At 42.8% G+C, this 25,000-nt stretch overlaps 3 protein-coding genes across 5 annotated transcripts in view; all 3 read right to left on the bottom strand.

The window, feature by feature from the left end:
• Positions 1-3,620, bottom strand: part of LOC129842008 (serine protease HTRA3-like) — a 26,220-nt gene extending 22,600 nt beyond the window's left edge. The window contains exon 1 of the mRNA XM_055910382.1: positions 3,169-3,620. Within this exon, the coding sequence (XP_055766357.1) occupies positions 3,169-3,620 (452 nt within the window). The remainder of the gene's footprint in view (positions 1-3,168) is intronic.
• A 780-nt stretch (positions 3,621-4,400) lies between these two features.
• Positions 4,401-5,238, bottom strand: LOC129842007 (serine protease HTRA3-like). Its single transcript, XM_055910381.1, has one exon. The coding sequence runs from the start codon at positions 4,915-4,917 to the stop codon at positions 4,459-4,461; it is 459 nt and encodes a 152-aa protein (XP_055766356.1). The 5' UTR covers positions 4,918-5,238; the 3' UTR covers positions 4,401-4,458.
• Positions 5,239-23,730: 18,492 nt separating this feature from the next.
• LOC129842011 (phosphatidylinositol 4-kinase type 2-beta-like) overlaps positions 23,731-25,000 on the bottom strand; it is a 28,710-nt gene continuing 27,440 nt past the window's right edge. For all 3 annotated transcript variants that reach the window (XM_055910384.1, XM_055910385.1, XM_055910386.1), the window contains one exon: positions 23,731-25,000. This exon is cut by the window's right edge and continues 996 nt beyond it. The gene's annotated coding sequence lies outside the window, so the exon portion shown is untranslated.

Here is a 25,000-nt window from a genome sequence, read left to right as displayed (position 1 = left end):
GCTAGTTTATTGTATTAGTCCTTTAACTGTAGGCTAGTTTATTGTATTAGTCCTTTAACTGTAGGCTAGTTTATTGTATTAGCCCTTTAACTGTAGGCTAGTTTATTGTATTAGCCTTTTAACTGTAGGCTAGTTTATTGTATTAGCCCTTTAACTGTAGGCTAGTTTATTGTTATAGTCCTTTAACTGTAGGCTAGTTTATTGTATTAGTCCTTTAACTGTAGGCTAGTTTATTGTATTAGTCATTTAACTGTAGGCTAGTTTATTGTATTAGTCCTTTAACTGTAGGCTAGTTTATTGTATTAGCCCTTTAACTGTAGGCTAGTTTATTGTATTAGCCCTTTAACTGTAGGCTAGTTTATTGTATTAGCCCTTTAACTGTAGGCTAGTTTATTGTATTAGCCCTTTAACTGTAGGCTAGTTTATTGTATTAGTCCTTTAACTGTAGGCTAGTTTATTGTATTAGCCCTTTAACTGTAGGCTAGTTTATTGTTATAGTCCTTTAACTGTAGGCTAGTTTATTGTATTAGTCCTTTAACTGTAGGCTAGTTTATTGTATTAGTCCTTTAACTGTAGGCTAGTTTATTGTATTAGTCCTTTAACTGTAGGCTAGTTTATTGTTATAGTCCTTTAACTGTAGGCTAGTTTATTGTATTAGTCCTTTAACTGTAGACTAGTTTATTGTATTAGCCCTTTAACTGTAGGCTAGTTTATTGTATTAGCCCTTTAACTGTAGGCTAGTTTATTGTATTAGCCCTTTAACTGTAGGCTAGTTTATTGTATTAGCCCTTTAACTGTAGGCTAGTTTATTGTTATAGTCCTTTAACTGTAGGCTAGTTTATTGTATTAGCCCTTTAACTGTAGGCTAGTTTATTGTATTAGCCCTTTAACTGTAGGCTAGTTTATTGTTATAGTCCTTTAACTGTAGGCTAGTTTATTGTTATAGTCCTTTAACTGTTGGCTGGTTTATTGTTATTAGTGTCTCCAAACTAGCCTCATCAATCTACACATAATACCCCATAATGACAAAGCAAAAATAGTTTTTTAAATATATATATATATATATTTTTTTTATACAGAAATACTTTATTCAAGTATTCAGACCCTTTGCTATGAGAGTCGAAATTGAGCTCAGGTGCATCCTGTTTCCATTGATTATCTTTGAGATGTTTCTACAACTTGATTGGAGTCCACCTGTGGTAAATTCGATTGATTGGACATGATTTGGAAAGGCACACACCTGTCTATTTAAGGTCCCACAGTTGATAGTGCATGTCTGAACAAAAACCAAGCCATGAAGTCGAAGGAATTGTCCGTATTGCGCCAAGACAGGATTGTGTCGAGGCACAGATCTGGGAAAGGGTACCGAAACATTTCTGCAGCATTGAAGGTCCCAAAGAACACAGTGGCCTTTCAAAGATAATTCATACAAATCCAAATAACTTCACAGATCTTCATTGTAAAGGGTTTAAACACTGTTTCCTATGCTTCAATGAACCATAAACAATTAATGAACATGCACCTGTGGAACGGTCGTGAAGACACTAACATCTTACAGACGGTAGGCAATTAATGTCACAGTTATGAAAATTTAGGACACTAAAGAGGCCTTTCTACTGACTCTGAAAAACACTAAAAGAAAGATCCCCAGGGTCCCTGCTCATCTGCGTGAACATGTCTTAAGCATGCTGCAAGGAGGCATGAGGCCTGCAGATGTGGCCAGGGCAATAAGTTGCAATGTCCGTACTGTAAGACGCCTAAGACAGCGCTACAGGGAAACAGGACGGACAGCTGATTGGCCTCGCAGTGGCAGACTACTTGTAACAACACCTGCACAGGATTGGTACATCCGAACATCACACCTGCGGGACAGGTACAGGATGGCAACAACAACTGCCCGAGTTACACTAGGAACGCACAATCCTTCCATCAGTGCTCAGACTGTCCGCAATAGGCTGAGAGAGGGAGTGAAGGCGGGAGTGAAGGCTTGTAGGCCTGTTGTAAGGCAGGTCCTCACCAGACATCACCGGCAACAACGTCGCCTATGGGCACAAACCCACCGTCGCCGGACCAAACAGGACTGGCAAAAAGTGCTCTTCACTGGCGAGTCGCGGTTTTGTCTCACCAGGGGTGATGGTCGGATTCGCATTTATCGTAAAAGGAATGAGCGTTACACCGAGGCCTGTACTCTGGAGCGGGATCGATTTGGAGGTGGAAGGTCCGTCATGGTCTGGGGTGGTGTGTCACAGCATCATCGGACTGAGCTTGTTGTCATTGCAGGCAATCTCAACGCTGGGCGTTACAGGGAAGACATCCTCCTCCCTCATGTGGTACCCTTCCTGCAGGCTCATCCTGACATGATCCTCCAGCATGACAATGCCACCAGCCATACTGCTCGTTCTGTGCGTGATTTCCTACAAGACAGGAATGTCAGTGTTCTTCCATGGCCATCGAAGAGCCCGGATCGCAATCCCATTGAGCACTTCTTGGACCTGTTGGATCGGAGGGTGAGGGCTAGGGCCATTCCCCCCAGAAATGTCCGGGAACTTGCAGGTGCATTGGTGGAAGAGTGGGGTAACATCTCACAGCAAGAACTAGCAAATCTGGTGCAGTCCACGAGGAGGAGATGCACTGCAGTACTTAATGCAGCTGGTGGCCACACCAGATACTGACTTTTACTTTTGATTTTGACCCCCCCTTTGTTCAGGGACACATTATTAAATTTCTGTTAGTCACATTTCTGTGGAACTTGTTCAGTTTATGTCTCAGTTGTTGAATCTTGTTATGTTCATACAAATATTTACACATGTTAAGTTTGCTGAAAATAAACGCAGTTGACAGTGAGAGGACGTTTCTTTTTTTGCTGAGTTTATTAGTTTGCAAAAATTTCTAAAAACCTGTTTTTGCTTTGTCATTATATGGTATTGTGTGTAGAATGTAATACATTTTAGAATAAGGCTGTAACGTAACAAAATGTGGAAAATGTCAAGGTGTCTCAATACCTTCCCAATGCACTGTATATGCTAGCTCTGGCCCAGGGCTTTACATATGGACAGGGCCTTCTTCAAATACAGCTGTGAGTTGCCATGGTACTCATAAAATAAAACGCAACTCAAGCCGCACGTAACGCCCTGGATGAGAGCTAGGCTATAGGCTAACGGCTAGGACTTACCTGATGGACAGGGTCCCTTGTGTGCTTGGGTGATGGCCTCCCTTTCCTTCTGAAGAGCTTTCCGGCTGGCAGCCTTCATCCGACACACATTCCTGTACGTCTTCCCGTCGCTACCACACACCTTATACCCCATCTTACACTGACACAGCCGCCGCTTGGAGCTCCGCTTCCCCGCCAGGCCCTCGTTAGGACCGTTAGGGGACCTACACTCTAAGCCGTCCCCACACAGGAGGTCGTTTTTCCGGCCACAGAGTTCACCCTCGCCCCGGGAACACACCAGGCAACAGTTGCACCGGTCTGGGATATACCCGCTGGGGCATTTCGGACTAGGACACGCGCTCACGTCGCACTGGGAGGAACACTTTTTGGAGCTGGACTCGGCGCCGGCACCAGACCCGGTGAGATTGTGTGTGAAAAGTACCGTCGCTGCGAACAGGAACACCCGCATCCCGAGAATTCGGTAATAAAAAGAGAGGGAAACAAAAAGCCTGAAAGAGAGATTCTCTGTAAATGCTGGAATGGGGTTCGGGAGGATTACAGGATTACTCCACTGGATAGTTAGATAGTTGTCTCTTCAACAAGCTTGTGGTAAAGTCTCTTTTCGTGGTAAACTATTTTTGAGCACTTCTTGGACCTGTTGGATCGGAGGGTGAGGGCTAGGGCCATTCCCCCCAGAAATGTCTGGGAACTTGCAGGTGCATTGGTGGAAGAGTGGGGTGACATCTCACAGCAAGAACTAGCAAATCTGGTGCAGTCCATGAGGAAGAGATGCACTGCAGTACTTAATGCAGCTGGTGGCCACACCAGATACTGACTTTTACTTTTGATTTTGACCCCCCCCTTTGTTCAGGGACACATTATTAAATTTCTGTTAGTCACATGTCTGTGGAACTTGTTCAGTTTATGTCTCAGTTGTTGAATCTTGTTATGTTCATACAAATATTTACACAAGTTAAGTTTGCTGAAAATAAACGCAGTTGACAGTGAGGACGTTTCTTTTTTTTGCTGAGTTTATTAGTTTGCAAAAATGTCTAAAAACCTGTTTTTGCTTTGTCATTATATGGTTTTGTGTGTAGAATAAAGCTGTAACATAACAAAATGTGGAAAAAGTCAAGGTGTCTGAATACCTTCTCAATGCACTGTATATGCTAGCTCTGGCCCAGGGCTTTACATATGGACAGGGCCTTCTTCAAATACAGCTGTGAGTTGCCATGGTACTCATAAAATAAAACGCAACTCAAGCCGCACGTAACGCCCTGGATGAGAGCTAGGCTATAGGCTAACGGCTAGGACTTACCTGATGGACAGGGTCCCTTGTGTGCTTGGGTGATGGCCTCCCTTTCCTTCTGAAGAGCTTTCCGGCTGGCAGCCTTCATCCGACACACATTCCTGTACGTCTTCCCGTCGCTACCACACACCTTATACCCCATCTTACACTGACACAGCCGCCGCTTGGAGCTCCGCTTCCCCGCCAGGCCCTCGTTAGGACCGTTAGGGGACCTACACTCTAAGCCGTCCCCACACAGGAGGTAATTTTTCCGGCCACAGAGTTCACCCTCGCCCCGGGAACACACCAGGCAACAGTTGCACCGGTCTGGGATATACCCGCTGGGGCATTTCGGACTAGGACACGCGCTCACGTCGCACTGGGAGGAACACTTTTTGGAGCTGGACTCGGCGCCGGCACCAGACCCGGTGAGATTGTGCGCGAAAAGTACCGTCGCTGCGAACAGGAACACGCGCATCCCGAGAATTCGGTATTAAAAAGAGAGGGAAACAAAAAGCCTGAAAGAGAGATTCTCTGTAAATGCTGGAATGGGGTTCGGGAGGATTACAGGATTACTCCACTGGATAGTTAGATAGTTGTCTCTTCAACAAGCTTGTGGTAAAGTCTCTTTTCGTGGTAAACTATTTTTATCAGTTAGATATTCTGTTCCTAAAGACTCAACAAATGTATTCTATGTATTATAATCCTTTATACTTCTAAATAAAAAAATAAAAAGTAATGCAATGTTATAGAAACAAATAGGACTACTGTCTGCATTGCGTAATGAGGAGTGGAGAGAGCTCACCCAAGACAGACAGAGAGACTGATTCACATTCCTCGACACTGTGACAGATGAATCTCTCTCTCCCCCCCAACAACTCAACGTGGACACTGGAGGCTGACCCGCCATGGTAAACCTCCCTCCCCCGTACAAACCTACACACGCACGGGCACTGTGTGACTGGCACACAAACAGGCTGCCAGCGAATTGGACAAAGGTTTTAACTGACCGCCGTGCGCCATCTACTGGAGAATTAAGGTAACTGTTACTTCTGTCTGTGAATCTAGATGATCAGTTCCTGTATCTATAGTTCTGTCTGTGAATCTAGATGATCAGTTCCTGTTTCCATAGTTCTGTCTGTGAATCTAGATGATCAGTTCCTGTTTCCATAGTTCTGTCTGTGAATCTAGATGATCACTTCCTGTTTCCATAGTTCTGTCTGTGAATCTAGATGATCAGGTCTTGCATCTATAGTTCTGTCTGTGAATCTAGATGATCAGTTCCTGTTTCCATAGTTCTGTCTGTGAATCTAGATGATCAGTTCCTGTTTCCATAGTTCTGTCTGTGAATCTACATGATCACTTCCTGTATCTATAGTTCTGTCTGTTAATCTATATGATCAGTTCCTGTTTCCATAGTTCTGTCTGTGAATCTAGATGATCAGTTCCTGTTTCCATAGTTCTGTCTGTGAATCTACATGATCAGTTCCTGTATCCATAGTTCTGTCTGTGAATCTACATGATCAGTTCCTGTATCCATATTTCTGTCTATTAATCTAGATGATCAGTTCCTGTATCCATAGTTCTGTCTGTGAATTTGAGAGTGGTTACATTTCTCCAGCTTCACGCCTCAACCAAGTGGTGGTGACCTTTGGGTTGCTTTTTCAAATTCCCATAATTCTTCCACAATGTTGTGTTATGTCAACATGCAGTGACTACATCAAGCTCGTGACTCTACAAAATGTTCTTTATGCTGTTTGGCAGTTTGTTTTGGTTGTTTCAGATGACTTTGTGCCCAGTGGAGGTGAATGGTAAATTATGTATTGTCATTTTGTGTTCACTTGTTGTTGTGTGGTAGGAATATAATATGTTTCTGAGCCCTTCTACATTGGTGTTGATGCTACCATGGTTACGGATAATCATGAATGAATTGTTAACAATGACGAGTGAGAAAGTTGCAGATTTCACGATAATCATGTCCCCCAAAAAACACACTAAACCCTTCACCATCACCAATAACAGAGGAGGTTGGGATCTTCTTGTGGGTATGATGTTTGTGCATCTGTGACTTTCTCACTCGTAGTTATTGGTGATTGTCCGTAACCACGGTATCATCCACACGATTGTAGACGTTGTTCAGACACGTTGTTGTTCTTACCTGGACAATGGAAGTCACTACAGAGTTACACAGCGCATCGTTTGCTATTCCTTTCCTGTTCTGGGTGTAACGGATGTGAAATGGCTAGCTAGTTAGCGGTGGTGCGCGCTAATAGCGTTTCAATCGGTGACGTCACTTGCTCTGAGACTTGAAGTAGGGTTTCCCCTTGCTCTGCAAGGGCAGCGGCTTTTGTGGAGCGATGGGTAACGATGCTTCGTGGGTGTCAGTTGTTGATGTGTGCAGAGGGTCCCTGGTTCGCACCCGTGTCGGGGCGAGGGGACGGACTAAACTTATACTGTTACATGGGCTCAACACGGTCTGAAGCCAACAAAACAAACTGTAATTGCATCCAACCAATTTGTGATCACAAGGGTGATGTAGTGATTTTGTGTTCTAGGAATATGGGACCAAATACTAAACTTTTGACTACTTTAATACACTATAAGTGAATTGATCAGAATACTTATGACACGTTAAAGTGGGGGGGTACTGGATACATAAAGTGCTTTCATTTCTAAACGATGAAAATACTCTCAAATAGACGGCACGAGTGGCGCAGCGGTCTAAGGCACTGCATCTCAGTGCTAGAGGCGTCACTACAGACCCTGGTTCGGTTCCAGGCTGTATCACAACCGGAGGTGATTTGTGAGTTCCATAGGGCAACGCACAATTGGCCCAGTGTTTTGACCAAGGGTAGGCTGTCATTGTTAATAAGAATTTGTTCTTAAACCGACTTGCCTCGTTAAATAAAGGGTTAAATGAAAATACAAAAATTTTATGACATGGAGGTATGGCTCAGGGTGACTTGGGGTCAAACCCTCATCCATGTCACATCCTCTCACCTCTGACCTCGCTGCTTCTCTCACCCTTCAAACCTTCACCTCTGTCTCTGTCTCTCTCTCTCTCTCTCTCGTTGACAGTGTTGTTAAGAAGGTAGAGCATCACTTTATTATGGACAGACTTCTCCCCATCTTAGCTACTGTTGTATCAATATGTTTTGACCATGACAGTTTACAATCCAGGGTTACTCCAAGCAGTTTAGTCACCTCAACTTGCTCAATGTCCACATTATTTATTGCAAGATTTAGTTGAGCTTTAGGGTTTAGTGAATGATTTGTCCCAAATACAAGGACTAACTTATTCCTTGCCACCCACTCTGAAACTAACTGCATCTCTTTGTTAAGTGTTGCAGTCATTTCAGTCGCTGTAGTAGCTGACGTGTATAGTGTTGAGTCATCCGCATACACAAACACTCTTGCTTTCTTCAAAGCCAGTGGCAATTCATTAGTAAAGATAACTTTTTCAATGGGCCTAGACAGCTGCCCTGGGGAATTCCTGATTCTACCTGGATTATGTTGGAGAAGCCTCCATTAAAGAACACCCTCTGTGTTCTGTTAGACAGGTAACTCTTTATCCACAATATAGCAGGGGGTGTAAAGCCATAACACATACATTTTGAAAGCAGCAGACTATGAGCGATAATGTCAAAAGCCGCACAAAACAGCCCCCACAATCTTTTTGTCATCAATTTCTCTCAGCCAATCATCAGTCATTTGTGTAAGTGCTGTGCTTGTTGAGTGTCTTTCCCTATAAGATGAAATTCTGTTTTCAATTTGTTTACTGTGAAATAAATAATATAATGTATCTGGTCAAACACTATTTTTTCCCCCAAAAGTTTACTAAGGGTTGGTAACAGGCTGATTGGATGGTTATTTGAGCCAGTAAAGGGAGCTTTACTATTCCTGGGTAGCAGAATGACTTTAGCTTCCCTCCAGGCCTGAGGGAACTGTCGTGGAAAATCACTTCAAATATAACTCTTACAAGAACTTTTGTGAACTCAAATAAATGTTTTTATTACAATTGTATTGCAATTTGGAATGTCCGCGGAACACACACACTCCCAGAGCACTAGTTCGCTCTTTATACACAAATAGCATATGAGTCCACCCCATATGCAAATAAGCATACTTCCCCTATCCTTCCCGCCATCATTATCTTTTTAGTTCAGGCTTCCTGCTTGTTCACACATACTAACGGTCATCATCTGCTTTCAGTTAAATTATAATAGTGGTCAGACCCTCTATCTTAGTGTCAACATACTCTGTGTCCTTCCCCTCACCACTAAATCAATGCACTCTTTGTTCTGTCCCCGCTATCCCTAGGGTATCCAATTGCTTATAGGCATATTTCTCTGGTATGTATGTTTTTCTTTAGTGGAATGATTAGACTATAAATCTAGTATGTCAAAGCGCCTAGTAAGCGCTTTGTCTGGTCAATCTGTCAGCACAATGGAGAATATACAAGGGTCAAAGGGTCAGAGGGCCAGAACGTCCCCCAGTAGACCTCCATCACCACGGTCCCATGACCCCTGCCAACATGTGGTCTGTCACTCCAATGCTCAGCCATCCTCCATCTCCACATGTTTATCCATGTATCTTATATTACCAACACACCACTACAATCCCCCATCTGGGGCTAATTAGCCACATAAATGATACAAAATAAGACTTTGGGAAAGTAAATAAGAATACCTATGATAATCAAGAAAATACAAAAAATAAAAACAAAGTGAAGCATATAAACCAACTAGACCAAACATCTCCAATGTGAAATAGGAGTAAAAGATCCAATCAGAAACATTAAAATTAGAAAGATAAAATATGACATATTTGATGAAGCATGAGCGTGTAGATACTTAGCCTTGCCTGAGGTTATCTCAGTTATGTGAAAATTAAAAATATAACCAATACAATGAGTATAATAATAAATGAATAATCAAAAAAAATCAAAGACCTACATGCAGTTACAAAAGAAAATTGACACAACATCATTCTAAATTTAAGCATTTCAACATGATCCTCCCTCGCAGACACCTCTCTAATAAAGTGATATCAAATGATATCAACCTTTGTTTAGAAGATTAAGGACATGGTCCATAGACACTTGTAACCGGAATACCCTCTGTTACCTAACATGTTTTTGAAATTAACCTAGTTTTTAGAAGGCATAACTAACTTTAATTAAAGAAAACCATATATATATTCATTGATATACATATCTAAAAATTCAACCGAACATACAAAAACACAAGGCCTTAAACAAACATAGATATACTAAAATCCTTACATAGGAGCACAATCCTCATCCTGGCAGATTCTACAATCACCTCTTTGACATTTTGCGCAAAACACGGGGTCTCCGTGATGGTCATGGCCTTCCACATTAAATTTTGTGCACCACTTGCACTTACGGCGCAAATGACACTCTTTGTGGACATGTACCAGTAGACATTCGTCTGAATTTGGGAATACAGCGTATACAGGTAGACCATCCTTACTGAAATCATGGCAAGCATAACCACCTCCCGGCATCACTCCATAGAGACAGTTTGGATTGCCAAAGGGGCAGTCCAGAGGTCCACCAACCGCATTACATGGCTTTCCATATCTATTAGTATAATGACCTGGGCTTCCAGGTACAGGATTAATTACCACAGGAGGGTCAGCACTCCTTACAGACATCTGTTTGACTGTTGTCTGGACCACAAGTGATTTTACCAAGGGTAAAACACAACAAAATACAATACCCAGAGCCAATAACCCTCCTCCCAGCATAATAGCCATTTTAGCAAACATAGCTCCCCACTTTCCTAATGCTAGATCCAACCAATCCCAAACATGAGAGTCAAACCCAGCATTTGCCTTAACCTCTGCTCGTAAACCTTTAAGTTTAGCCATAGCAATTGCGAAGGATCCATTAGGCGCAGTGTTATTGGGAATAAAAGTGCAACAATCATCTCCAAACATAACACAAACTCCACCCTTCTCCGCTAATAGCCAATTGAGAGCCTGTCTGTTTTGCCAAGTCATTTTACTGGTAGCCTGTACCTGTTCCCCCAATGCTGTTAGAGCCGAGTCAGTATAATTAATGAATCTCTGTTGGTTATAGTAAATATAATTAATCCACTCTAAATTCTTATTTGGTGTTATCCACAAAAAGATTGATTCAAATCCTGATTTAATCTCATCTCTTGCTTTGTACTCATTAGGAACACCTCTAGGTTGACCTATTCCATCCAAATAGACCTTGGGGTCAGACTTATATTCTCTTTTTACTCTATTTTTAGTATTTAGTTGCCTAGCATCACTAGGATCCCATTCAGTGATAGTTATCTGTTGAATCAACCTAACTCTTGCACAGAGGCCTGTCCATCCCTTTGGCAATGTTGCCCTTAATCTATTCCCCCCACATATCCAGAAGAAATCTGCAACTACCTTGGTCTGTTCTTCATACGGTGCAATTAAGGGTAGTGCTAGAGTTTGATTTTGACAACTATCATGAATGACTACTTTTCCCACCCAACTTCCAGCTGCTTGATAAATAGCCCTTCTTGGAGTGTCTGCATTCCATGTGGTATCCGTAGTTAAGTGCCATGTGATCTCACACTTACCTTTAAACTTCCCTATCCCATTCTGTCCTTTTGTGCTGTTAAAACATTCATATGTTTGTTGATAATCTATCCGATATTTATGTGGGACCTCTAGCTTCTGTACTTCCATTCTTATATCCAATTCTTTACACCACTTACCCCAACCAGTTTGATTGTAATACTGATGATAATATGGATTACCCAAATATGACAAACATTCAGCTGGGCAATAAGGCCTTTCTGGTCTACTCAAATGACAAAAGTTCTTATTAAAATCAGCACAATCCTTGTAATCATAAGGACTTGGTACCACCACTAATTCTGTCAGCGGAGAGGGTGCGCATAGTAAGCAATTTGTCAATTTTAATTTCATTGCTGTATATTGAGCCCATTCATACCATTCATTTCCTACTAATTTCTTCAATGATTTGTCCTTGTATAGTTCTGGGGTTAAAGCATCAGTTGGTGTCACATTGTCCTTTTCTCGAGGCAGATTGTTAGTGTTTTTCAGAAAGTTCCAAATGCCAGTAAAAAACCCTTTTTGTTCTGATGCCTCAGGTTTCTTTGTGGGTACATTGGACTGTTTGTTAATAGCAATGGATGGTACCTTGGTAGTAACTACTGTAATCCTTGCAGCAGTTTCCACTGTTGTTGTCGTTTTAGTTATCACCGGTTCTTCCTGTTTAGGTATTGGCGTAGGACCAATTCTAATGACTGTGGTGCTACTCCCTTTGGTCAATCTGGTTCTCGTTATTTCAACTATTAAGTCTTCACCTTCAACTGGTTCAATCTGATTCATGGTGAGCACCCACTCGTCTGCTTCTTTGGTTACTGTCAGGTCACATCCTTTTGGGTCCCAAATGACTTCTCCCTTTGTTTGGTGATGTGTCCATCCACAGAATGCAATCTCAGGTAGAGGCTTGATCCTTTTGATTGAGATTGTCTTCTGCTCTCCTATTTCAGTTATGAGTTGAGGTGGAACAGAGATTCTAACCTGGTCAGTCCTTTTTAATTGTTCGGCTGATTCCTCTCTTCTTTTCCTGCTTCCACCATACTTCTTGATCATGTGTGAGTCTGTTATTTCTGTACTAGTATTCATTATTACTTTTGCTATGTCAATGTCTTTTTTCTGCCATTCTAACTTCAATTGTTTGTTAGGGGGACCCTTCAAGAGTTGAAAAGTCAATTGTGGGGAAATCCCCTTCCCTTTCTCGTGAGGCTTCTCTTCCTCTTTCTTCCCCTGAGGCTCCCTCCTCAGGCCGGACTGGGCTTTCATCTGGAAGGGTATCAATTTCAGGGAAGAGATGTTCCCATTCTGCAGGTGGTACTTCGGGATCCCACTGTGGAGGGCTTCTGTCAAAGAGGTCTGCCACAGCAGGTATGTCATCAGGAGCAACAGGCATGTTACTCCCCCCCATTTCTGGGCTTTCTGACCATACCTGAGGAAGCTTTGGTTGTTTTTCCCTTTCCTGTTCAGACTTTTTTCCCCTGGTACTTCTTCTGAGAGCTTTAGTTGATGCACTCGTCGTATCTTGGCTTGTATCTGGTCTGCCATTTTCTTGACTCCTCCCTGGCGTTTCGATCGTTTCCTCTGCTCCTGCTCCCTCCGGGCTCCCGCCTGGTGTATCAGCATCCTCTGTGTTCTCATCTCTATGTGGTTGTATCCTTTTCTCTGTTGGGACTCGTGTGCAGTGGTTTAGATGGTACCACGTCTTGCTTCCTTTCACTTGGACTGCTGTTTTTGTGGCTGCGGCCACTTCGTAGGGTCCTTCTCTCCTCGGCTGATCCCACTTCCTTCGGAACACTCGAACGTAGACCAGATCCCCTGGTATCACTGGGAGAGGTCCCTCAGGTCCAGGCTCCGGCACCGTCTTTTTCTCCTGTGAATATATAACTTTGTGTATTTTGGTTAGGTACATCACATACGATTTTAATTCACTTTGCAATATATCCAAGGAGGGACCTTTATACAGTCCTCCTAACATTGGTATAGGCATGGGTCGACCCGTAAGCATTTCATGCGGCGATAGATGCGTGTTTCTGTTAGTTTCCATGCGGCAACTCATTAGTGCAAGCGGTAAAGCATCCACCCAATTAAGCCCTGTAGATCTACAAATCTTTGTTATCTTGTTTTTCAGAAAACCGTTAACTCTCTCAACCATCCCCTGCGATTGGGGATAATAAACACATCCCAGCCTTTGTTTCATCCTTAGCTGCTGTATTATTGTTTTTACAACTTTTTGTATAAACGCTGAACCATTGTCTGAGCTAATTTCGGACGGAATCCCGAATCTGGGAATTACTTCTGTTGATAAGAATTTTATCACTGTTCCTGACCCCTGATCCACCGATGGTACTGCTTCTACCCATCTGCTGAACCTGTCTATGATAACTAACATGTACCTTTTACCCCGTATAGGTTTTATCATGTCTACATAGTCCATCACAATATGTCTAAACAGGCCTTCTGGAACCGGTATGTGACCTATAGGCGTAGCTATACCTTTACGTATATTGTTTTTTGCACATATTTCACATTTTGACAAAATCTCATCTACTGTTGCCTGTAGATATGGTGACCAAAAACCTTGTTGTTTGATTTTTCTTATCACCTCCCCCCTTGCACAATGATCAATATCATGTGCATCATTAATAAGTAGCGTCAGTAGAGTGGTGGTGGCTAATATGGCACCATCATGTGTTCTCCATATCCCATGTCTATCTACAGAGGCCCCCCTCTGTAGCCAGGTATTTTGTTCAGTAATTCCAGCACGAGCCTGAATTTGAATTAGCTCAGTAGGAGATGTACTAGGTGCAATAGCAACCATGTCCATTAATGGTGCAATGAGAATTGGGACAATGCATTTGGATGCTTTCTTGGCAGCTTCATCTGCTGCATTATTGCCCCTAATTACAAAATCATTGCCTTTTCTGTGCGCTTGACACTTGATTATTGCTAGTTTCCGAGGATACATTAATGCTGTCATTAATTTAACAATTTGTGCATGATGTTGGATGGGAGTTCCATCACTCTTTTGAAATCCTCTCTGTTTCCAGACTGCACCAAACAAATGGCATACGCCGTGTGCGTAAGCAGAATCAGTATAGATATTAACTGTTTTACCTCTACCCAGCCCACATGCTGCAGTCAGAGCCTGCAATTCAGCTAGCTGGGCAGAGCAAGGCTGAGGACAATGCTCTAATATTTCCTCAGTGAAAGCTTTCCCCTTTTGCTTAACTACCGCAAACCCTGCATGATTACCCATATAATCTTTAAAACAAGAACCATCTACAAAGTAATTTTCCAGATTATATCCCTCTTGATCTATTAATGGAATTGATTCTAAGTCAGGACGTAGTTTGGTAAAAGTTAAAGCCTCAGCTACACAATCATGTGCTTCTCCTTCAAAATCAAATGGAATCCTTTCTGCTGGATTCACAGTGCTACATCTTTTAATGAGAACGTCTGGATACGTGAGTAAGCTCATATAATCCATCGTCCTTGCATTAGTTAACACAAATTTACCCTGTTCTATCAACTCCACTATTTTATGATGGGTGCTGATAATTACCGGATACCCCATGGTTATAGTTGATGCTTTGTCATATGCATAATGCAATGCAGCTAATCCCTGATAACACGGTGGGTATCCCTGAGCTACTGGATCTAATTTAGAGCTATAATAGGCAATAGGTTGTTTCTTCCTACCACTACAAGTTTCTTGCATAAGAACAGCTGCTGCATAATTGTTGCACCTGTTTGAGACGTATAACAAGAATGGTTTAGTGTAATCTGGGGTGGCTAGAGCTGGTGCTGTTTGCATTTCTGTTTTAAGTGTTTCAAATGCAACCAACGCATCAGTGTTCCAATCTAGTTTTGCTCTTAGATTAAGCTGTCCTGCTTCTTTCATTATTTCTCTCAGAGGAGCTGTTTTAACTACATACTCTTCTATCCAATCAGAACTAAACCCTGTCATTCCCAAAAAGGTCATCATTTGGGCTACTGTTTGTGGTAACGGTGCTTTGCTAATACCCTCTAGCTGTCCAGGAGCTATTGCCTTAGTTCCATGAGCTATTGTTCTGCCTAAGTACTCAACCTGTGGTTGACAGTACTGTAGTTTTGTTTTAGAGACTTTGTGTCCCCCCTCAGCTAGTCGCCGCAGTACTTTTAGTGAGTCAGAGTGACATTGTTCCAAAGTTGAAGCACAGATCAACAGGTCATCCACATATTGGATCAATGTACCATCTAACATTAATTCCTCCAGGTCTGCTCTCAATATCTGATTGAAAAAATGCGGACTATCCTTAAAACCCTGTGGGGTCCGAGTATAAGACAGAGTTTTGCCCCTATATCTAAATGCAAACAAATGTCTGCACTCCTCCGCCAGGGGTATACTAAAAAACGCTCCACATAGGTCAATAACCGTGAAGTATTTGGCCTCCGGGGGAACATTGGTCAGCAGTGTGTGAGGGTTTGGGACTTCAGCAGGACAATCCTGCACTATATCGTTAACAGCTCTTAAGTCATGGACCAGTCTCCATTTTTTACCATCAGCTTTAAGAACAGGTAGCAAGGGTGTATTGCAACCACTGGGCATCTCTATCAATACTCCTGCCCTGAGCAGTCCTTCTATTGTCAATCTTATTCCTTCTTCAGCCTCAGGCTTCATAGGATACTGGGTTTTCCATGGAAGTTTGGCATTAGGCTTTATTTTGACAGAAACGGGACTAGCAGATTTAACTAGTCCTACGTCTGTATCATGTTGCGACCATACCTCAGTTGGTATGGTTTTCTCCATTTCTGCTCTAAGTTCACTGATTAATCCTATTCCTTCACCTAACACTACCTGCTGGCCTGATTTCTTCTTTTTTGTTTCTTGTCATTTGGTTTGTGGTTCTTTATTAGTGTCTCCATTTCCTCACACACAGAGACATCCAATGTTCCCACCGCTGGCCATTTGGTACTTAGTTTTCTTGTGCGTTTCTCCCATTTTATTGAAGTTTTTATTATTTCTTTTTTATTCAAGGGATGCCTTGCCCCTAAGATCTCTACTGGTGTTCTATTCATTTTATTATAGTTCTAATCAATTTTTATGATTTTCTTTTTAATTCCTTATCTTTACCTTTATTTATTTATATTGTTTATACTTTCTTACCTCTACTTCATGTTCCTTATTGGTTGATTCTATATTCAATTGATTAGTGAGTCAAGACTCCCCTGTATATTCTGGCCACTCGATTTTGCACCCCTCTCTCTGCTCTTCAGGCTATTTTTAGACTGTAACTTCTGTAGACACAGAGTGATTTATGGCCTGTTTTTTTCCTCTTCCTTTGTTTCACCGTACGTGAATTCTTTATGTCCTGGATTCCACTATTTATCTTAACCTACCTAGATTCGGTTTTTTAACTTTATAGTATACTTTCAATTTATCGGCGATTCTGTTTTCTCTTTTGTTACCCACTGTACTAACCGTATTTATAATATTCGGTTAACGCCTTTTTAAGTATTTTTATTTATTATTTGTTTTGACACCTTTTTTAGTATTCTACTATGGTCGCTTATTACTTTGTCACATCTGTGTTTTTATCCTTGATTTACAACTTATTTTACTTCAAAGTTTCTTAATTCAGCTCCCTCTATCTAAGTAATTAGAGGCACCCTTCCTCAACCGTCTACTCTGTCACAGGAAGGCTGCGCGCTCCCTCTTCTGGACGTTTGCCTACACACACACAACCTGTCTTTCCTTATGTTCTGTCTACATAGATCCACTCATTCTCTTACAGTATTTTCATACATTCGTTTATTTTTCCATTCGTTCATTCAATCACTTTGTTTTCACCTAAAAACAACTTGCAGTCTGTCTTTATTGACTTAATCCCTTTCTTCAACATAAGCCTAGGCTAATTGGATTTCTACGATATGACGAGAGACTACTGTCTAATCGGATCAGCTTGTCTTCATATCCTACCCAAACCCCCAATACTGATCTTTTCTTCTTTTGTTAGAGTAGTATTGTGGCGTGACCTACTGAATTACAAAACCCTGTTAGCTAGACAGAGCGGTTTTTTATTCGCAGGATTTTCTTTTGCATTTGAACGCCGCACAATCGGGCAAACGTTCTAAATATTCATCCGTACAGTCCTCCTTTCAGAGCGTTAACCATTAAATATTTATTTAACTACTGATTTATGTTTTGACCTTATTAACTACTTTTGCAGTTGAACGCCGCACAATCGGGCTAACATTCTTTCTGCCTTCTAAATATTCATCCACAGACTATTCTGCTGTAAATATCCCACCCAATCAGACCTCCTTAAAAATGTTCCTTTTTTAAAGAGCGGTATCGTGAATTCCTAATTACTTATTTATTCAGTTCTCTGTTATCTTTAGAGCCGTTATTCATAAGTAACCTGTCCAAGCATTCCTTCTACTAATTTTATTGAAGAGGTATCACAGGATTTTCTACCTATTATTTATCTACTGATTTATGCTTTTAACCGTATAAACTGCCAGTTGTAGCCCTGCGCCTGAGCCCAGCCGCTCAACTAGAGAGTACAAACAGTCGCGCTGATCAGCCCACACAAGGCTGCTCAAAATGAATGGTCCGACGAGAGGGGCAGTCCGAATCACACACACTCGACACGAGTCGCCCGCTCAGGTTGACTGAGGTGTGTTTACGCACATCTCAAAACAGATCCTGATATGGTCGAACCCGGCCAAGCAGAATCAGACGGAACAACTCCCCCAATCAAACCAGACACATGAGCCCGTCTCGAGCAGTCCAACCAGAACAAATGCCCGCTCCCCCCAGCCAAACACCCAACACAAGCGAAGTTCACAGTTCCAGTTCACTCAATCTCTAGACATGCGCATTCATACAAAACCCAAATTCACACATGCATGCACATTTATTTGAATTCAAAAGCTCTTTCGTTTTTATCGTTTTTAGGAAATTTGAGAGAGAGACCTACATGACATTCCTTCCGCTGAGACAGGACCTCTGAAGCAATCTACACAAACATTTCAACTATTGTAAGAACTTGCTTACCTTATTATAGTTGGGCGGCCACCCTTGTTTGTCAGACTGTCCAAAGAACCCGTCATCAGCCAAGAACGTCCCCGTCCCTGTCACTCCTGGCAAGCTCGCCAAGTTCTGTCGTGGAAAATCACTTCAAATATAACTCTTACAAGAACTTTTGTGAACTCAAATAAATGTTTTTATTACAATTGTATTGCAATTTGGAATGTCCGCGGAACACACACACTCTCAGAGCACTAGTTCGCTCTTTATACACAAATAGCATATGAGTCCACCCCATATGCAAATAAGCATACTTCCCCTATCCTTCCCGCCATCATTATCTTTTTAGTTCAGGCTTCCTGCTTGTTCACACATACTAACGGTCATCATCTGCTTTCAGTTAAATTATAATAGTGGTCAGACCCTCTATCTTAGTGTCAACATACTCTGTGTCCTTCCCCTCACCACTAAATCAATGCACTCTTTGTTCTGTCCCCGCGATCCCTAGGGTATCCAATTGCTTATAGGCATATTTCTCTGGTATGTATGTTTTTCTTTAGTGGAATGAATAGACTATAAATCTAGTATGTCAAAGCGCCTAGTAAGCGCTTTGTCTGGTCAATCTGTCAGCACAATGGAGAATATACAAGGGTCAAAGGGTCAGAGGGCCAGAACGTCCCCCAGTAGACCTCCATCACCACGGTCCCATGACCCCTGCCAACATGTGGTCTGTCACTCCAATGCTCAGCCATCCTCCATCTCCACATGTTTATCCATGTATCTTATATTACCAACACACCACTACAGAACACACTCTCTAGTAGACTTACAATGAAGATGTGGCAAATAGGTAGAGTTCAAGTAGATCTTTAGAGAGAGGAGAGACGCTGTGATACAATATGTTTTGTTAATCTCTATATTTTTTAAAAGCTAAACTGACTTTAAACCTCTGCTGGAAGAGTATTCCCATGACGACATGCCTCTATACATAACTGAGCGACGCATTAAATCAGATTTTGTTTGGGTACAGTGGAGAAACCGATTGTGGCGTTTCTGGTGAGGTGTGTACACTTTATGTAACCTTTATTTAACAAGTCAGTTTAAAAACAAATTCTTATTTACAATGACGGCCTACCGGGGAACAGTGGGTTTAACTGCCTTGTTCAGGGGCAGAACGACAGATGTTTACCTCGTCAGCTCGGGGATTCGATCCACCAACCATTCGGTTACTGGCCCAACGCTCTAACCACTTGGCTACCTGCCGCCCCACTATATATGGCCCTTAGACCATCACGGCCAACTAATCATCCCCAGTTTACAATTGGCTCATTCATCCCCCCTCCTCTCCCCTGTAACTATTCCCCAGGTCGTTGCTGTAAATGAGAATGTGTCAGTCAGCTTACCTGGTAAAATAACAAAAAATATATACAAAAGTATGTGGACACCCCTTCAAATTAGTGGATTAAGCTATTTCAGCCACATCCGTTTCTGACAGGTGTATAAAATAGAGCACAGAGCCATGCAATCTCCATAGACAAACATTGGCAGTAGAATGGCCTTACGGTCTGTCATGGAAAGAGCAGTGTTTACACTACTGCTTCATACAACGTCTCGTACGAGCTGAAATACTCTGAGTACGGCCTCCTGCATCCTGGCATTAAACACATACCCAATGAGTATGGCCTCCTGCATCCTGGCATTAAACACATACCCAATGAGTATGGCCTCCTGCATCCTGGCATTAAACACATACTCAATGAGTATGGCCTCCTGCATCCTGGCATTAAACACATACCCAATGAGTATGGCCTCCTGCATCCTGGCATTAAAAGCATACCCAATGAGTATGGCCTCCTGCATCCTGGCATTAAAAGCATACCCAATGAGTATGGCCTCCTGCATCCTGGCATTAAACACATACCCAATGAGTTTGGCCTCCTGCATCCTGGCATTAAACACATACCCAATGAGTACGGCCTCCTGCATCCTGGCATTAAACACATACCCAATGAGTATGGCCTCCTGCATCCTGGCATTAAACACATACCCAATGAGTATGGCCTCCTGCATCCTGGCATTAAACACATACTCAATGAGTATGGCCTCCTGCATCCTGGCATTAAACACATACCCAATGAGTATGGCCTCCTGCATCCTGGCATTAAAAGCATACCCAATGAGTATGGCCTCCTGCATCCTGGCATTAAACACATACCCAATGAGTATGGCCTCCTGCATCCTGGCATTAAACACATACTCAATGAGTATGGCCTCCTGCATCCTGGCATTAAACACATACCCAATGAGTATGGCCTCCTGCATCCTGGCATTAAAAGCATACCCAATGAGTATGGCCTCCTGCATCCTGGCATTAAAAGCATACCCAATGAGTATGGCCTCCTGCATCCTGGCATTAAACACATACCCAATGAGTTTGGCCTCCTGCATCCTGGCATTAAACACATACCCAATGAGTACGGCCTCCTGCATCCTGGCATTAAACACATACCCAATGAGTATGGCCTCCTGCATCCTGGCATTAAACACATACCCAATGAGTATGGCCTCCTGCATCCTGGCATTAAACACATACTCAATGAGTATGGCCTCCTGCATCCTGGCATTAAACACATACCCAATGAGTATGGCCTCCTGCATCCTGGCATTAAAAGCATACCCAATGAGTATGGCCTCCTGCATCCTGGCATTAAAAGCATACCCAATGAGTATGGCCTCCTGCATCCTGGCATTAAACACATACCCAATGAGTTTGGCCTCCTGCATCCTGGCATTAAACACATACCCAATGAGTATGGCCTCCTGCATCCTGGCATTAAACACATACCCAATGAGTATGGCCTCTTGGCATTAAAAGCATACCCAATGAGTATGGCCTCCTGGCATTAAAAGCATACCCAATGAGTATGGCCTCCTGGCATTAAAAGCATACCCAATGAGTATGGCCTCCTGCATCCTGGTATTAAAAGCATACCCAATGAGTATGGCCTCCTGCATCCTGGCATTAAAAGCATACTCAATGAGTATGGACTCCTGGCATTAAAAGCATACCCAATGAGTATGGCCTCCTGCATCCTGGTATTAAAAGCATACCCAATGAGTATGGCCTCCTGCATCCTGGTATTAAAAGCATACCCAATGAGTATGGCCTCCTGCATCCTGGCATTAAAAGCATACCCAATGAGTATGGCCTCCTGCATCCTGGTATTAAAAGCATACCCAATGAGTATGGCCTCCTGCATCCTGGTATTAAAAGCATACCCAATGAGTATGGCCTCCTGCATCCTGGCATTAAAAGCATACCCAATGAGTATGGCCTCCTGCATCCTGGTATAAAAAGCATACCCAATGAGTATGGCCTGGCATTAAAAGCATACCCAATGAGTATGGCCTCCTGCATCCTGGCATTAAACACATACCCAATGAGTATGGCCTCCTGCATCCTGGCATTAAAAGCATACCCAATGAGTATGGCCTCCTGCATCCTGGCATTAAACACATACCCAATGAGTATGGCCTCCTGCATCCTGGCATTAAAAGCATACCCAATGAGTATGGCCTCCTGCATCCTGGCATTAAACACATACCCAATGAGTATGGCCTCCTGCATCCTGGCATTAAACACATATCCAATGAGTATGGCCTCCTGCATCCTGGCATTAAACACATACCCAATGAGTATGGCCTCCTGCCTCCTGGCATTAAAAGCATACCCAATGAGTATGGCCTCCTGCATCCTGGCATTAAACACATACCCAATAAGCATGGCCTCCTGCATCCTGGCATTAAAAGCATACCCAATGAGTATTGCCTCCTGCATCCTGGCATTAAAAGCATACCCAATGAGTATGGCCTCCTGCATCCTGGCATTAAACACATACCCAATGAGTATGGCCTCCTGCATCCTGGCATTAAACGCATACCCAATGAGTATGGCCTCCTGCATCCTGGGATTAAACACATACCCAATGAGTATGGCCTCCTGCATCCTGGCATTAAAAGCATACCCAATGAGTATGGCCTCCTGCATCCTGGCATTAAAAGCATACCCAATGAGTATGGCCTCCTGCATCCTGGCATTAAACACATACCCAATGAGTATGGCCTCCTGCATCCTGGCATTAAACACATACCCAATGAGTATGGCCTCCTGCATCCTGGCATTAAACACATACCCAATAAGTATGGCCTCCTGCATCCTGGCATTAAAAGCATACCCAATGAGTATGGCCTCCTGCATCCTGGCATTAAAAGCATACCCAATGAGTATGGCCTCCTGCATCCTGGCATTAAACGCATACCCAATGAGTATGGCCTCCTGCATCCTGGCATTAAATGCATACCCAATGAGTATGGCCTCCTGCATCCTGGTATTAAACACATACCCAATGAGTATGGCCTCCTGCATCCTGGCATTAAAAGCATACCCAATGAGTATGGCCTCCTGGCATTAAAAGCATACCCAATGAGTATGGCCTCCTGCATCCTGGCATTAAACACATACCCAATGAGTATGGCCTCCTGCATCCTGGCATTAAAAGCATACCCAATGAGTATGGCCTCCTGCATCCTGGCATTAAACACATACCCAATGAGTATGGCCTCCTGCATCCTGGCATTAAACACATACCCAATGAGTATTGCCTCCTGCATCCTGGCATTAAACACATACCCAATGAGTATTGCCTCCTGCATCCTGGCATTAAACACATACCCAATGAGTATTGCCTCCTGCATCCTGGCATTAAAAGCATACCCAATGAGTATGGCCTCCTGCATCCTGGCATTAAACACATGCCCAATGAGTATGGCCTCCTGCATCCTGGCATTAAACACATACCCAATGAGTATGGCCTCCTGCATCCTGGCATTAAAAGCATACCCAATGAGTATGGCCTCCTGCATCCTGGCATTAAACACATACCCAATGAGTATGGCCTCCTGCATCCTGGCATTAAACACATACCCAATGAGTATGGCCTCCTGCCTCCTGGCATTAAAAGCATACCCAATGAGTATGGCCTCCTGCATCCTGGCATTAAACACATAGCCAATAAGTATGGCCTCCTGCATCCTGGCATTAAAAGCATACCCAATGAGTATGACCTCCTGCATCCTGGCATTAAACACATACCCAATGAGTATGGCCTCCTGCATCCTGGCATTAAACGCATACCCAATGAGTATGGCCTCCTGCATCCTGGCATTAAACACATACCCAATGAGTATGGCCTCCTGCATCCTGGCATTAAAAGCATACCCAATGAGTATGGCCTCCTGGCATTAAAAGCATACCCAATGAGTATGGCCTGCATCCTGGCATTAAACACATACCCAATGAGTATTGCCTCCTGCATCCTGGCATTAAACACATACCCAATGAGTATGGCCTCCTGCATCCTGGCATTAAAATCATACTCAATGAGTTTGGCCTCCTGCATCCTGGCATTAAACACATACCCAATGAGTATGGCCTCCTGCATCCTGGCATTAAACACATACCCAATGAGTATGGCCTCCTGCATCCTGGTATTAAAAGCATACTCCATTTTAGAAATGTCACGTACTAATTTTTTGTATAGCCAAAATGGCTACTATTTAGAAGTCTGGGTATTGGAACAAAACCATAGTGAACATTACAGAGATCAATGAAGCGAGTTCACATTTAACCAATCCCAAATGTACATTTATTGTTTCCAACATTTAAAAAAAATACAATTCTACCTTTACATTCATTATACAGCAGGAATAGAAAGTTCAAGATGCATAAATTATGAAAAAACCCAAACAGTGGTTGTGTCACCAACGGCACCCTAATCCCTACATAGTTCACTACTTTTATCCAAGAAAAGTGCACTACTTTGTCCCTATAGGCCCTGGTCAAAAGTAGTGCACTACTTTGTCCCTATAGGCCCTGGTCAAAAGTAGTGCACTACTTTGTCCCTATAGGCCCTGGTCAAAAGTAGTGCACTACTTTGTCCCTATTGGCCCTGGTCAAAAGTAGTGCACTACTTTGTCCCTATAGGCCCTGGTCAAAAGTAGTGCACTACTTTGTCCCTATAGGCCCTGGTCAAAAGTAGTGCACTACTTTGTCCCTATAGGTCCTGGTCAAAAGTAGTGCACTACTTTGTCCCTATTGGCCCTGGTCAAAAGTAGTGCACTACTTTGTCCCTATTGGCCCTGGTCAAAAGTAGTGCACTACGTAGGGAATAGGGTGCTGTATGGGAACGTAGAAAATGTTTAGCAAGTGTGCGAATGTCCATATTTTTCCTTTTTTCCTGCCCATTTGGTGGGAGATTAACGGAAGACTCAGCAATATGACATCATCGAGCATAGCAGGGTAACTTCCTGTTTACAGACAACCACAACAAATCACAACAACAAAATAATACAATTCTGCCAGGAGTTCCACTTTTTGGGGTGAAGAATCAGGCCGGGATTCAATCTGATGGTTGGTTTATAGACTTCGAGGCCTTTTAAAAAGGCACATTTCCGATTGAGCCGACATACGTATCGTTTCCTGTGAATGGGATCTCCGCGAACGCTGGAACATTTGACCTGCGATCAGATTGAATCCCCAGCCTCCATCTTGGCAGATTCTAATTGTTGTCATTTTTAAACAGGAAGTCCCCCCCCTGCCTGATGACATCATATTGCACAGCGTACCTGGAGTTTAACCCACCACCCATCCCATAATAGCCAAGAGCATATTGTCACCAGCAAATTACACGTACACGTCAATCAGTTAATACATTCATCGCTATGAAAAATTACCGTCGAGCGCATCCTCAAAAAAGCCACTCAAAAGTAGTGCTATTTGGGACGACACGTCGTCAACAGTATTCCCTCTCGTTGAAATGTCTCGGAGACACGTTGCTCTATTTAAATATAAACTGGAAACTTACATTCAAGCAACATACATTGTATTTTTAAC

The sequence above is a fragment of the Salvelinus fontinalis genome, unplaced genomic scaffold (assembly GCF_029448725.1).
Source record: "Salvelinus fontinalis isolate EN_2023a unplaced genomic scaffold, ASM2944872v1 scaffold_0005, whole genome shotgun sequence".
NCBI classification, from domain to species: Eukaryota; Metazoa; Chordata; class Actinopteri; order Salmoniformes; family Salmonidae; genus Salvelinus; species Salvelinus fontinalis.
This window is presented reverse-complemented; position numbering and strand designations above follow the sequence as displayed.